The 15815-nt window shown below is 41.8% G+C and overlaps 1 protein-coding gene across 6 annotated transcripts in view; it reads left to right on the top strand.

Moving 5' to 3' along the window:
• The window catches only part of DLG3 (discs large MAGUK scaffold protein 3), a 54307-nt gene that overhangs the window by 24665 nt on the left and 13827 nt on the right, over positions 1–15815 (top strand). For all 6 annotated transcript variants that reach the window (XM_025277304.3, XM_006074211.4, XM_006074209.4 and 3 more), the window contains one exon: positions 4268–4382. In XM_025277304.3, coding sequence (XP_025133089.1) covers positions 4268–4382 — 115 coding nt within the window. The remainder of the gene's footprint in view (positions 1–4267; positions 4383–15815) is intronic.

Raw genomic sequence — 15815 nt, forward strand, 5'->3', positions numbered from 1 at the left:
GGGGCTGTTGTTTCCAGTACCAAGGAGATTTGGCTTGAAATTATCAAGTAGGTGGATGCAAAGTGGTCAAAACTAAAAGTGGGTATTTCTAGAGGTAGATAGAATGTCATATAGGTAGTAGGACAATCCCTTTAAATCAGCAATTCCACCCATCGGTAAACCTTTCCTGTGATTATGCAGAGAGAACATTTGAGGTTCCTCTTTGTCTATTCCAGAATGCAGTTTTGGCTTTACTTTCACATAACCTAAATGCTTATTAAAGTTTTTTCTCCCAAAATCTGTCCTTAAAGGTAAGTTCTATTTCTTCAGGATCAGAAAAGCTGCTGGAAGCTTTAGAATAGCAGTTTATCCTTACTTCCAGTTAGAAGGGTTTCAGAATGTTGGGGTTCAGTTTGGTAGTGCCAATAAAATTTTTTCATGTGCATGTAATTTGACCCTGCAGTTTCAGTTCAAGGAATCTATGCTATAGAAATGCTCATACAAATACACAGAGCAGCAATGATTGTAATGTAAAAAATCAACAATTTAAATATATGTCAGTTGGGATATGACTGAATAAATTATGATCTGTCCATAATATGCAATACTATGCAGCTATTATAAAGAATGAGGTAGATCACGATTCATGTCAGTATAGGTTGCCATGACATATCAGAGAATGAAAAAAGCATGTGAATCTTTGTGAGTTGTTAATGTATATAAATGATATATACAGAAAATAAGTCTGGAAGGATACATACTAAAAATCCTAACTAGTTGCTTCTGGGCACTGGGATGGGGAAATGATAGAGGAATGTCCAAAGAAAATTTTTTTTAATCATATGCTACTTTTATAATGTTAAAAAGTGTAAACTCATTAGCTTTCTTTGCAGGCACATTGGACAGAGGTCTCTTTAGCATTTTCCCATGGAATTTGCAATTATATTACCATTTCTTTTTTTATGAAAGCTTTCCAACCTCTTGTCTTACCTTCTTTTTGAGACTGGCTACAGAATACTTACCTTATCTTTTCCCTGAACTAACAAAACAAAATTCAATTTTGTAATCGAGACCAGCAGTTTCAAACTTGATTTGGCATCAGAATCACCTTTATACTTGTCAAAAGTACAGATTCTTGGGCCTACTCAGTAAGTTCTGAGTCCGTGTGTCAAGGGCGAGGGTCCAAGATCCTGGTTTTTCCAGAGGGCCCCCAGGTGGTCAGTGAGGAACCCTGTTTGGGGAATGATGTCTGACTGTCCTCCTCACTCCCACCTCCTTTTCTCTCTGTGATTAGTAAAGAGAATGAGGGAGCAGTGACTCACTGTGGATGTCTTTTGTGGATCACAAATAGTTGGGTTCATCTGAATGGGAAAAAATAAATATAACACAGTTCAGTAGACTTAAGATTTTAGTAATAAATATTCTTTAAAATAGCCTGTTTGAAGTAGGACGTTTGGGTTATAGATGCTGGTCTGGTGGGCTTCTAAGGCAATGACTTAGGCCTAGGATATGCCTTCCAGCAACAGGTTTGTTTTGAGTGGAAGGGGAAGTGAGGCCTTGGCAAATTGTGAGGTCTTAGAATTCAGATACTGTTTAGGTGAAGCTTTTGTTCTTGGGAAATGATGCCTCAAATATTAAGATGAGGTACTATCTATCTAAAGACTATTCTAAACAGCTTTTTGTTAAAATAATTTTCTCTTTGTTATAAACAAAGTTTGCTAATCAGATGCCCACTGTGGGTTATTGGTATCTCAAAAAGGTGTTTAAAAAACATATACTCCATTTGCTTTCAACAGTTAACCTTGGGAACAAAAGTAAATGGGAATACCTCTTAACTACCTTTCCAAGCCCTCAGTGAAGCTGGCAGCCATCAGTTAAATAAACCATTAGGTTTATTAGTTTGAGAACAGAAGTGTCGACTTGGGCACAGTTTTCTAATTTGCTTCTCGTTTACCCAACAATCATTTATTCAGAGGCTATTCTGTGCCTACTGGACATTAGATAACTCTGCAAATAAAAGCCAGAGGCCTGTGAGCAGCTAGAACTCTAAGGGGATCATCTGAATGGGGAAAAGTGAATAAAACACTGTTTAATAGATTTGAAAGCTTAGTAGCATGTAGAAAACAGAAAATGACTTCCTTAAAGCAATAGCTTTGTTCTCTTTCTATAGTCTATTTTAAGTGGGCCCTCTGGCCCAGTGTTATCAACCTTGGATTAGGAGCTTGAGGAAATGGTGGTTTGGTGGTTGTTTTTTAAAGGGTTTTTAAAGAAATGTAATTACTAAGCAACTGCCATGACCTGCTGCTAAGTTGGAGTTCAGTGGGCAAGTCAATTCCAAAGAAGAGAATATATAAACAAGTTGGGAGAGGGGAAAACAGCTTAAAGATAGATTGGGTGTTTTTTCCTGCGTTCAATGCATATTTCTGCCTTTTACTTACCTTGCGCAAGAAAGGGCTGCTTGGTCAGAAATATCTTTGTTTCACCTGGTCTTCTCTCAGTCGGTGAGTGGGGAGGAGGGCCAGAAAGAGCCAACTAGCGAGGGTTGGGCTGGAGGGCTGAGCCTTAGGGTGGGACCCGCGCCTGGGCGGCTCTGGAGGTAGATAGCCCTGCTGCTGTCCAGGGCTGCTATGACAGATTGCTCACCGCCCTCTACCTTTAAATTGGGACACCTCATTGATATTGATGTGTTGCCTTGTAACCCTCAGAACAGGGACATTGTCCAGCTGCTGTCTCTCTTTTTTCCCCCCAACATTTAATGGGTGAGTCAGTGACTTAACTGCTTCCTGCAGGATTTCAGGGATGGGAGTAAGTAATGAGGACAAATCACCATAACACCAGTGCGTGATGAATGAAAGAGCACACAAATTTAACCAGTTGGCTTCACTGGTACCAGAGTGAACAAAAAGAAACTTGGTTGGGAAGAGGAGATTTGTTTGAGCTAGAACTCTATTCTCTCCCCTTTAGGCTTTTTACTGTTTCCCTTTATACCCAACTGAAGGTCAGGTTGCTTTGCTGAGGGGAGGGGGAGTGTCAGGTGTTGGAACAGGTGTTCTGTTTTCTGCCTGTAGAGTCGTACAGACTAGATGGGGATGCTTCTTGCCAGCCCTCTGTGGTGCATAAAAATGCTTTTGTGGAATTTTTTCCCCCTGGAAATGTGTGTGTTTTTTTAAAGCAGTTCCCAACCTTCAACCCCCTAGTATAAACCTTCAACCCTCTAGTATTGACTTCCATTAAAATCAGCTTCTCATAATGAAGTGTGCCTCTTTTCTATCATTTTCACAGTCTGTGCCTTAGAGATATCCCATTTTATGTGGCGATCATAGACCTGAAAAATGTGTGAGGTGTGTGTTTGAGTGTGTGTGTCTGTATGTGTGTGGTAAATGTGAATATCACATTTGAGATGTACTAGGAGAATGTCACAGTAAAGTAACCCTATAAAAAGCCTTTTATAGTAGTTGTATGGATAGAGTTCATTTTCCTTTGTCAGGTTTTCTTAAATTGGATATAAACTTGGAGTCACCATTCCAGAATGATGAGGCTTTTTCAGGCTATGTGATGGTGTCAGTGGGCTACATAGTTGGTCACAGACTTATGATCCTACTGACTAGATGATTTTGGAGGAGAGATATGTCAGCAGACTTCTGGGTTTGGGAGAATTTTTATTGTGATGTTTGTTCAATTGTTACTGAAGCCAAAGACCCTGATTGTTAAGAGGGAAATAATTCAGGAGACCTTTGTGATCTCCTTTTCTGATTGTGAGGTTTGTTTTTACCTTTGTACTGCATTCCATTCTCCCCCCTCAAAAAAAAGTCACCTAGAAACAGATCATCTTCGTTGCCTAATAATCATATAATGGCCTCAGGTCTTTTCCTGCCCTTCCACCCTGCGTCTCAGGGCCATCTGTTCTCTGCAATCCACTTTTCGGGAAAGTCTCCTTTCCCATCTGCTCTCCTTGGGCCTCAGTGTCTGCTCTAAAGATTTATGAAGGCTGCTCTGGGACCTCTTTCCAGTTATTTTTTAAGGATCAGTAAGCTTTTTCCATTCGATTTGTCCAAAAGTTACTATTTTTTCAGGTGTATTCTTTCATTCTTTCACTCTGGGGGTGGAGAGAAATCTGTCTTTCTGTGCTTGCCAGAGGTACTCTGCTTATCAAAGCAAAGATTGACTGGGCTGGCTCTGGCTGCTTTGAAGCCAAGGGTCCTCTTGGCATTTTGGCCGCTGGCAGATAGGCTCAGTGCAGCTCCTTGGGTTCATTTTTTTCCTGTCCTTTCCCTTGTCTCCCTGACAGAGTACAGTCGCTTTGAATCGAAGATCCATGACTTGCGAGAACAGATGATGAACAGCAGCATGAGCTCTGGGTCTGGGTCCCTGCGAACAAGTGAGAAGAGGTCCTTGTATGTGAGGTAAGTCTCACTTCGGAACACCAGGCTTTGTGTGGCACGAGGGAAGCTCCGTGCCAACCCAGCCCTTCTTGTTTAACTAGTGGGATAGGGAGTGTGTACTCCCAGTACTAAAACAACACTTTGCACTGTGTGCTCAGGTTGTGTACTTTATGGTCAGTATCTCCTCCCTTTTGTGAGCTGGCTTCTTCCTTTTCACTCCTGAATGACTCAGTATGGGAAATTTTCAGTGTACTCTCTAATTGTAAAAGACTGTTGCTAGTCAGCATTCAAATAGCACTCAAATGTTCAAAGTACTTTGCTCACAATCTGTGATTTGAGGGGAAACTTGGCATTCCCACTTCCACATATGCATAATAGACATCAGACTTTGTATCCGAACATATCAGCTATCACTGTGTTCTGGTACAGGGTCTCTTTTAAGAGACCAAAGAACTGACAGGTTGCTACATTCTGTTTTGTTTGTTTTAAGTTGTGTTTACTCACTCCCTGCTGCACTGGTCTGCTGTAAATGAGTCATGGAACATAGGATGGGATGATGTACCTTCCACAGGAAAGGCAGGTGGAAAGGATATATAGCATTGGATTGCTGCTAAAGCTTTTCAGAGATACTGTCCAAGGTTGAGCTTGTGACCCTTGAGGCACATAATAATACTTTGTCAGGTCAAAGTATAAACCTTGGAGCGTTAGATTGCTAAATGAACGCTGTGGACTCCTAGAATTAGTGATAGTTTTCTTCTTCCTGCTTGGGCTTCTTGGCAAAACTCCAACAGTCTGAGGTAAGTACATTGTATCTCTCCAAGGGTAGAATCCTCAGAGAAAGAAGTGGTAGGATTACTCCTCTGAGGAGTGTGTGTGTGTGTCCTCTGAGGCTTGTGTGTTTGTGTATGTCTGTGTGTTTGTATGTGTCTGTGTATGTTTGTGTGTGTCTGTGTTTTAATGCTTGTATCAAACTCCTGGGTTGAACTTTTTCTAGTGGTCTCTGATACCAGGTGGGGGGCGTGGAAGGGAGGCTACACAGTTGCTAGTTGCCTGGCAACGTGACATCTGTTTTGTCCTTGGGGTTTGAGATGACGATAGCCAACCGATGTAAATGCTAATTGCAGTTTTTCTCTCGGTGCTTGATTTTCTTTTTCTTCAGTTGCTAGTCCCTGACCCTCCTGCGGGGAGAAGAGCCAAGGGAGTCCAGATTTGAGCCTCAAGCCCACTAGACTGCTTCACGGTTCTTTTCTAGAATGAACCCTCAGCTTGATTCCCTCTGTGTTGAGAGCAGCTTTCTTCACGTTTGCTGTGAAGAGAGGAGAGCGGGAGGAGGGCTGGGCTACTCACTGATGATCTTTTCAGTCTCCTGTTTTCTGTCACTCAGCCCTTGTTCTGGGTCTGCAGCCTAGACATTGGGGTGCCAATGGGGGGATTCATATGTGCTGTTGCCTCCCTCAAAAGGGTAATACTTATGTGACTTGGTCAGGATTGTTCCATTCCTGTGCTTCCAGCCCCCGCAGATGTGGCACTCCAGTGTGCGTGGGAAGCTGCTCTTTAGGCAAGACGGTTTCTTTGGAGAGCTTTATTTTTAGATTTCCCCTCTCTGCCTGTCCTGCGCTAGAGCTGTCCTTGCCTGGGCAGGGGGAGTGGGGCATCAGCTCCCGACCTACAAGACCTGGAACACCCTTCTCTGGTCCTGGCAAGGGACACATTCTGTCTGACTCTGGGGAGAAGGGTGGAGGCTGCACTCTGTTTCTAGTGAAGCAGTTTATACAGTTTATATCATCTGCTCTTAACCTTATCTAGATAACATCTGTATCCTCAGAGGAAAGTAAATATGGTTTAGAATAGTGAACATTTGTAATCACTAGAATTCATCAAGGGAAATAATATTTTATGGTCAGAGTAGTGAGCTAAGGTATTTCGCTAAGCTAACCCTCTACCAAAGCTTGGAGCCTGGCTCACTCTAGTGCCTGTTTTTGGCCTTTTTTTTTTTTTTAACTTGACAGTGGCTTCCTTTTGTTCAGCATTTAAACATATTCAAGTTCCTTCCATTTTTGAAAAGAAAAAAAATTTCCCTCGATACCAACAGTCCTGTAAACTATTGTCTTGTCTTTCTTCTGCTGACCAGATTTGCCAAATTATGTGCCAGGAAACACTGGTTCCTCAAGATGTTAAGTATTGTGTGAAAAATCAGTGGTTCAGTAAATTGGGCAAATGCAGGATTAAACAGAGGGAGATAGGGTTCTTTACTGTTCTTTAATCTCCAGGAGGGACTATACTAAGCAGTGTTTCTCCAAAGATAGGAGCATAGAAGCCTTATTTGGAGAAATCAGTCTTAGCATCCAGGCTGGAAAATGTTGCAGTCGTCTGTACTTGCTGCTGCTACTTCTTCAAATTGTCTCTCAGTAGGAAAGAAAGTGTGCATTTGCTTTTCAGCATGATGGTGTGGTCCCAAGCAACTCCAGAAGACTCTGGAGGGGCAGAAGCCCAACTCTTTTGGGGTGACTGGTTCAATGATTCTCTGCCATTGGTCTGACCTCTTCACCACAGTACTTTTCATGAATTTACCAGTTTTCTTCTTTAAAGGCTCTCTTTCTACCTTGCTGACCATTCTTCAATACCTTTTATTAGCTCTGCCCCATAGATAGCAGTGTCATTTATTTTCACAGCTTCAAATTCTTTCATCATGTAAATGACAACTCTGATCCCTTTACTGAACTCCAGACCTGCGTATCAACCACTTGCTGGACATGTGCCTGGAGCTGCCCTCCCAGTGCTTCAAACAAGCAGTGTGTTCCAAATGGACCCCTCCCCTCCACATACACACACCTACTCCTCCTCACTGTCCTTATCTTAATTAATTGCATCATCCTATCATGTGGAAAAGGGATTAGATTTGTTCTGTTACCCAAGGCAGATCTCAGTTCTACATAAGGAAGAAAGAGCTAATGATTAAAACTGTCTGAAAATGGAATGGACTGCTTTTGGAGATAGTAAATATGATCCTTTGTCACTGGAGGTGTTATGGAAGAGGCTGGGCAGCCATTTGTCTGGGGTTGCAGAGCATGTTGAAGCTAATGATCTGCTCAGAGGCTTTCAGTAGTTCCCAGTGTCTTCAGGATGAAGGGGAACAAACATTTAGGGAATACGTGCTCTGCATTGGGACGTCTGTTAGTCTCTTTTAATAATACTACACAGTAGGTATTGTTCTCATTCTGCAGGTAAGAAAACGGAAACTTCAGTTAGATGGCTGAGAAGTTCCAAAACTGGAATTTGAACCTGGTTGTTCTGACCAGAATATAGTTCTCTCAGCAGTTCCCAAACTTACTGATAGGAATCAGCTGGCATGCTAATAAACATACAGATTCCTAGGCTCCTCTCCTATCAATTTGGATTCACCAGGTTTGGGGAAATTATTTTTAACAAGTAATCATAATACTTAGGAATGATGACTTATTTGTCACAATAGACGTTTATTTCTGTTTCACTTGAAAACTGAGCATAACGCTTACTTTAACTCCTGCTACATGCAAAGCAGTAAAGCACAGGGTTGAGAAATTAAGTGTGGTTGTGGGGGTAGAGTCAAGGAAGCAGGAGAAGTGGTTCCTGCCCTCCAGCAGCCTACCATCCACACAGAAGATAGTGTGCAGCAGGTGGTTAAAGTAAGGAACCCTTTTCATGGGAGTTTCACCTCTAATTCTATTCTCTATTACTTCCCCTTCTGACTTGAGCCTCCTCCCTGCCCTTCCCCCGAGTCTCTATCCTCCTCTCATGTGCATGGGCTTGCAAAACTATTTTGAAGCAAATACCACCCTCTTGCAGCTGCACCAAGGCTGTAGCAGGGGAAGCCCTAGGGAGCTACAGCTGCACTGACGACAGGGGAGATGAGATTTGTGGAGCAAGTCAGCAGGAGAAAGGACAGGTAACCGTGTTTGGAAAATGAGACTTGGTTTTAAAGTCACTAGTGACTTAATGGAAAGGCCTTTCCCACCCTTCACCATACTAGAAACATCTCTTAAATAGTATAGACAGGGTGAACAGAAGCCGTCTTTGTGCCAAGTCTAGGGCCTCTGCTCTTCTGGTTCATTTGCCTTCCACCCTGGAAAAGTCCATAGAAATATGCTTCTCCAGCCTTTTGCTCAGGGTCAGGGTGACCAGGTCAGGTTTAACTCAAGCTGTTCTGATGTGAAGGTAGTAAAAAGACACAGGGAAGTTCAGCGTTCCAGAGACCTCCAAGTTCTATGTTCATATTTAATTAATTAATTTCATAAATAAGCAAAAGACCTTGTCCTTCCAAGATTACCAAGAGGTTTGATAGTACACTTGTGGAAATAGTTTTTGAAAGTCTGTTCCTGTTAACCTGGCTACATTCTTTGCAACCACTGGACGGCATCAGGCATTTTGGGAGTCCTGGCCTTCTGGCTGGCCATCTGCCATCCCAGCCTTCTTCCCGCTCTCGGAAGGAAGTCATGCCCTATCTGCAGTCCTGATTCAAGAAACAGTGTCAGAGTCATCAAAGAAAGCTGGAAGACGCTCCTTCTTGTTAACAAGCATTTGTTACACTACTCTGTGCTTAGCCCAGGATGATGCTTGAGGGGGTCCAACTTTGTCTTGCTCATTAATGAGTTTCAGTTGTGGATTAAGATGCCAACAAGGTATAATATTGACAGGCTTCACTATCTGACACAATTGGAAGTGATGATAATCTGCATCTTAAAAAGCAACAAGAATTTATATAGTGTTGGGGGCTACCGGAAGATGGGACAGTTTCATATATCAGTGATTCTGGAACTGCCTGTCGTATACCCCAGACACCAGTCCTAGACACATGATCACCTCAGCTGATCCAACAGGTGCTATGAACCCTGAATATTCACACATCATGAACCTGTGAATGCTTCTCTAACTTCATAATTGCATTCTAAGGCCTGAGACCCTTAAGTGGGCTGAAGAGAACAGTGTCCTTCCCCATTCTCCATATTCCCTTCTTCGAGATGTGCCAGGGACTCCTGACTGGCTGCCAGTTGCATTCGCTCCTCTTATGATGGCCCATCTTGTGTCTACTTAAGTACTCAAGTTTGGGGTTTTGAGTTGCTCTTCAGAAGCTGCCAGAAACTTTGACTCTCACTCTAAGGTCAAGGGACGATGAATTACTGCCACTGCATAGCTCTCTGTGTATCCTTTAGATGGACCAGGCAAGGGAGGGGCTGCTCAACTTTTAAGTAATATGTGCCATTTATCAGGTACTTTCTGTCTCAGATACCTTGGGCAACTACTACAAAATACCATAGGCTTGAGTAGCTTGAACAACAACCATATATTTCTCAGAGTTCTGGAGCTGGGAAGTCCCAAGTTCTAGGTTCTGGCAAATTCAGGTTCTGGTGAGCCCCCCACTCACCCCACCTTCTTGCTGTGTCCTCACATGGCTCAGGAGAGTGTGTTCTAAGGAGAGATCCAGGTCTCTCCTGTCTTCCTCTTCTCATAAAGGCAGTAATGTTAGGATGAGGATCCCTCCCTCATGACCTCATCTAAACCTAGTTACCTCCCAAAGGCCCCACCTCCAGTCACCATCACATTAGGGGTTAGGGCTTCAACATATGAACTTGGAAGTGGGGCACCCAAATATTCAGCCCATAACACTGACCAGAGGAAGAAAGCAGAATCTCCCAACTGGTATGGGAGGGATATATCAATACTATGGAAGAACATGGGGCTTCCCAGGTGGCTCAGATGGTAAAGACTCTGTCTGCAATGTGGGAGACTGGGTTCAGTCCCTGAGTGGGGAAGATCCCCTGGAGAAGGAAATGGCAACCCAGTCCAGTATTCTTGCCTGGAGAATTCCATGGACAGAGGAGCCTGGTGGGCTGCAGTCCATGGGGTCAGAAAGAGTTGGACACGACTGAGTGACTAACACTTTCACTTTCATGGAAGAACCTGTTGCGGGGTGGTAACTGGGAGGGTATTCTGTGCTCCCTACCCCAACTTGGTCTAATCACCATTCACAAATATCATACATGGCCTTAGTCCTCAAAGGGCTGATGGTTTATATCCCCCAAAGGGATATAATATGAAAGATTAAAAAACTACAAGAATGAAGCAGCAATAAACAGAAAATATTAAGAAAGCTCACTGCTAAATACATAATACGAATTTGGAAGAAGGAAATTTGGAGTGGGCACAGTCACAGACAAGGGTGGGACTTGGGTTATGCTTTGGAGGAGCTGCCTGCATTGGCAGCAGATTCTGTACCACTGAACTTCCAGGGAAGTTAGTGGGCACCTCTTAGGGGATACTATTTGAAAGATCACCACTTAAAACAACATATATTTCAAGACCTTTGATGATGCTTTCTCCTTAGGAAACACAGTGGCATTTAAAGCTGACGTGCTTTAACTTAGCTTGGGAACTTCAAGGGGACAGGCAGAGCCTCCCAGGCCAGGCAGATGGCTGGAGCCAAAGGCAGAGAGGTGGTCACACTACTAGGTGAGCACACGGAAGCAGCTGCTTGCCTTTGAGGCTGAAGTGCTGTTGTTTGCTCTGAGAAACCTGCCTGACCAGTTTCCTGCCCTTTTCTTTGCATTCCTATTCCCCAGCACACAGGGGTGACTGGGCCAGATGCTTTTGCTTTTTCTGGATCTTTCAGACCCAAAGTTTTAAAATTTAGCACCTAAACTGCAGAGACTTTGGGCCTAGTAATCTGTTTACTTTGAGCTGATTATGTTCCTGCTTTCCCTCTTGGCAGTGAGGTCCCAGCTGAGAGGAAGATTAGGCAAAGTCCCCCATAGTGCATACATCATCCCTGTAGGCAGCTCTTGTTGTTGTTGCTTAGTTGATCAGTCGTGCTGACCCTTTGTGAACTCATGGGGTCAGGAAGATCCCCTGGAGAAGGAAATGGCAACCTACTCCAGTATTCTTGCCTGGAGAATCCCATGGACAGGAGCCTGGCAGGCTACAATCCATGGGGTCACAGGCAGTGGCATTTAAAGCTGATGTGCTGAAACTTAGCTTGGGAACTCCAACCTGCAGACTCTAGGAAGTGAGCATCTGCTTTTTGTGCTGGTGTGATGTGGTTCCAGAAGGTGGCTTCATTGCCTGCTTTCTGTTTTTATGTGCCACATTTTCCTTGGGACATGCTCTTTACCTGCTCTTCAGTCAGGACAGGGAAGCCTGGCGTGCTGCGATTCATGGGGTCGCAAAGAGTCGGACACAACTGAGCAACTGAACTGAACTGAAAGACAAGTCAGTATTTTTTGGCCTGGCCGTGATGTTTGACAAGTGGCTCTCCTTTGCTTCACTGAGGTGCATGGACATATCCAGGGCTGAAGAATAATCTTTTATGTAGACCACTTGCTGTGTTCTTAGGCTGTGGATGATAATATTTTCATAAGCTTTGTTCTCTCCTAATGTAGTGTTTCCTTCTGACCTGACCAGTCCTTAACTTGGAGACCCCCATGAAATTCTTTTTATTTAGACCAGAAAAGGTAAGGAGTTGCTGAGGTTTCTAGTCTCCGAGCACAATCTATCTCTTGTCAATAAGCTCACACATGAGATGGGACTAAGGTAACAGAATCATTAATTCTGGTCTTTCTTTCGGTGTCCAGAGATATATAGGTGTTGCATTTTCCTTCCTGCTCATCTTTGGTTTGAGTCAGAGGTTGGAAAGGTTGGTCGCTGTGTCATCTGGGCTCTGCATTTGTAGGATTTTTGGCTCTGGAGCAGTGGTTTAGTCTGTTTTAAAGGGGGTGGTATGTTATTGCATTTGATTTTCCCGAGTGCTTGCCCTAAGGATAAAAAGGGGCAGGCAGGAGGATATATTCTTGTTGTGGAGAAAGGTGCCCTTTGATCCTCTTACCAAGCCTGATCGGAAGCATTTCTAACAAGGTGCCAATCCCTGTCACTTCCTTATGTTTCTAGGCTGTTGATAAGAGAGACTGTTACTGCTAGATGGCTACAGTTTAGCATGCTTCTTAAAGATCTTAGGTAGGTAGTCGATATTTTTTCAGAGTTTATTAAGGGCTAGGGCTAATTTACATACTTTTTCCTTTACATGAAATGTATGCCGTTTGAAAGGTGGTTTCACTTTACTACTCAGGCCTGTTCTTTTAGTGAATTGCCTTCCATATGAAAGTTTAGCCCAGTAATGATATTAAAAAAAAAAAAAAAGAAAGCAGAGGCAATGAAGTCAGTCACACAAGGCCTCCTAAATGAATGCCAGACTCCTTAGCTGGACTCCAAGCTGTCCACAGGCAGGCCCTGGCTTGCTGCTCTCCCTAATGCCCTGCCGTGTGGCCAAACGTGGATACTGGTGACCCCAGCACACATCCTGGGCTGCTTGCCTCCGAGTCTCTGGAGTCTCTGCTCATGCTGTTCCGTCTCACCGGAAGGGCCTCTCCCTATCACTGTCTTTTGAAATCTGAACCTTGTTGAGGCCCAGTTCAAAAGTCAGCACTTCCTCATAGATTCCCCAAGCTCGATATGACCTATGCTCCTCCGAAGACTTCGAGGCCTTGGTTTGTCCTGTCCTGTGCCTCTCGCTATAACACACAGTACAAGGCCAAGACTGATTTTGCTTCTGTATCTCCTGTCGATCAAACACAGTGCTGCCAATTAAAGTCAGTGAGTATGTAAATAATGGAAGAAAGGTATTTTCCAGACAGAGCCAAGTGGACAGTTAGCTTTTTTTTCCTTGTTAAAAAATGTGACCTTGACTTAGACCTTACAGAATTTTTCTGAGATTTAAGAGCCCTGGTCTGAGTTGACCACCAAACAACTCTAGATGAGGCCCTGTGCATCTCTGGGACTGATTTTCATTGTTTGTGAGGAACTTTTCCAGCTCTTAGTCAAACAAAATTTCAGCAGGAAGAGATTTGGAAAACAAAGCAAGATCACGACAATGGAAGGACTGTTGAAGGAATTTTGAATGTTTAGCCTGGTAGAGAAGACCTAGGAAAGACTGAGACTCATTAAATGCTTGCACTGAAAAGAAATTTAGAGAATATCAAAGGGATTTTCTTTTTTAGATAGCAAGTGGGATGAAATGACCTTTGAGGCTTTGATGTTCTACAAAGCTCTGTACTCATTTGCAGTTCCAATTGATAGAAAAGGAAATTCTTGTTAATTCACCTTTTACATTCTCAACTGAGAATGATATTGTAGTTCAGAATTTCAAATACAATTATTGTGCTGCTATGTTTTTAACAAAATCATGGTTTAAAAAAGGCATTGTGCATTCTGTTGTTCAGTATTGCTCATTCACAAATTTATGAGATAGAATGCAGGTACCACATTTTTTCCTTGTTTCCCAGGGAACTTAGAGCCAAACATGTTCTTCATCTGAAGTAAATGACTAAGTCAGATGTTTGGTTTATTGATTCCTCCCTGCCCTGTGCCTTTTTTTTTTTTCTTTTTTTAAAAGTGCCTAGAAGAGTGGTATCTGGTCATGTTAGATGGTGATAAATATTTTCTTAATGGATATCCTTAAGAATAGGCTGTTGTATCATCATTTAAAATATTAGTTTTGGAAAATAGTCAATGATATTTCCAATATTAATGAAACAATTTCAAGTGATAACTAAGGTTGCAAAATAGTGTATACATAGCATGTTTTTAACTTAGTGAAATATGTGGTTTTTTGATTTGTGTGTTTATTATACAATATTATATAATACCACAACAGTATGAAGAGTTACTTCTAAGATACATTAAATGTGATTTTTCTTTTTTTAGGCTTTCTATTTTTCAGATATTCTATAATGAGCTTATATTAATTTTTAATGAAATTAATGTATATAGATAGTTAAAAATCTCAAATATTACAATAGCATATGCAAAAAAACCCTTGCCTATTTACCCCTTTTCTTGCTACACAAAGGCAATTGCTTTCAAATATTTTAACTTGCTTTCAAATATTGTAACAGAAATAGTAAATCTAAATAGCTTTCTATGCGTTAAATAACAGCTACAAAACAATACAGATGTAGAAATGTAGTCAAATGAAAAAATCAGGTATTTATTTCCACCAAGAAAAAAAAATAGAAAAAGTTTATAGGAAAGGAGGGGTAGTCATCTATGAACACCACTTACATCATGATGTAAAATTAAATATTGTTTAACCAAAAAAATGTGATGTAACTAAATTGGGAGAGCAGAGGAAAAAGGATGGGTGAGTGCTATAGAAAACCAATACATAATGCCTAAAATATAAAAAACAAAACAAACAAGAAGAAGCAGTTGTTTAGAAATATGTTAGAAAAGAAAAAGAAACACCTAAAACATTTGAAAGCAGTTCCTTTTAAAATTGACTTACATTTTTTGAAAGTCGTAAAAGGAACACATGCCTGTGGTTAAAAAACAAGTCAAACCGTTCCATTCCTGACACTGCAGTGGGAACTGCTGGCATTCTTGTTGCCTTGGATCTGTACTTATTTGGTTTTTACTTAGCTTGTGTTATGTGTTTTAATATTGTAAAGTGTCTGAAATTCATCTTAGAAGTAAACCGGCCTTTTAGTTTTATTTAAATCTCAGATGTTTAATCAATAACCAATAATTGGATTCCTCATCCACAAAACGTTTATGTCCACTTTACCATATGTACTTCAGCTTCTTACTGCTGTTGCCAAACATCAGTATAGTTCTGTGAGGTGCTAAAATATATATTGGATTGTCCCTTTTATGTTTTAAACTTATAACCGGTAAACTCTCCCCTCTAATCTTTTAGAACCTCATCCTAATGTCTCCTAACTCATTTTTTTTTATTTTATTTTATTTTTAAACTTTACAATATTGTATTAGTTTTGCCAAATATCGAAATGAATCCACCACAGGTATACCTGTGTTCCCCATCCTGAACCCTCCTCCCTCCTCCCTCCCCATACCCTCCCTCTGGGTCGTCCCAGTGCACCAGCCCCAAGCATCCAGTATCGTGCATGGAACCTGGACTGGCGACTCATTTCATACATGATATTATACATGTTTCAATGCCATTCTCCCAAATCTCCCCATCCTCTCCCTCTCCCACAGAGTCAATAAGACTGATCTATACATCAGTGTCTTTTGCTGTCTCGTACACAGGGTTATTGTTACCATCTTTCTAAATTCCATATATATGCGTTAGTATACTGTATTGGTGTTTTTCTTTCTGGCTTACTTCACTCTGTATAATAGGCTCCAGTTTCATCCACCTCATTAGAACTGATTCAAATGTTCGTAACTCATTTAAACATCTTCCTTCCCTCTCCAAACTGATTTGTTCTGAATCCAAGCTCTGTTCTTTTCCTTACTACATTTGTTTTAGTCTTTGAAGCTCAGAATGACATTTAGTGTTTCTCATTGTCACTTAGGATAAGGTCTTTACCTTGCATCTCTTCAGAGGAACCTCTGACAGAATACCTTCCTTGCTTTAGGACACTCAGTTTCGAATGCAGTGTAAATGCATTCAGATTTGATTCTGTC

The sequence above is a fragment of the Bubalus bubalis genome, chromosome X (assembly GCF_019923935.1).
Source record: "Bubalus bubalis isolate 160015118507 breed Murrah chromosome X, NDDB_SH_1, whole genome shotgun sequence".
Taxonomy (NCBI): domain Eukaryota; kingdom Metazoa; phylum Chordata; class Mammalia; order Artiodactyla; family Bovidae; genus Bubalus; species Bubalus bubalis.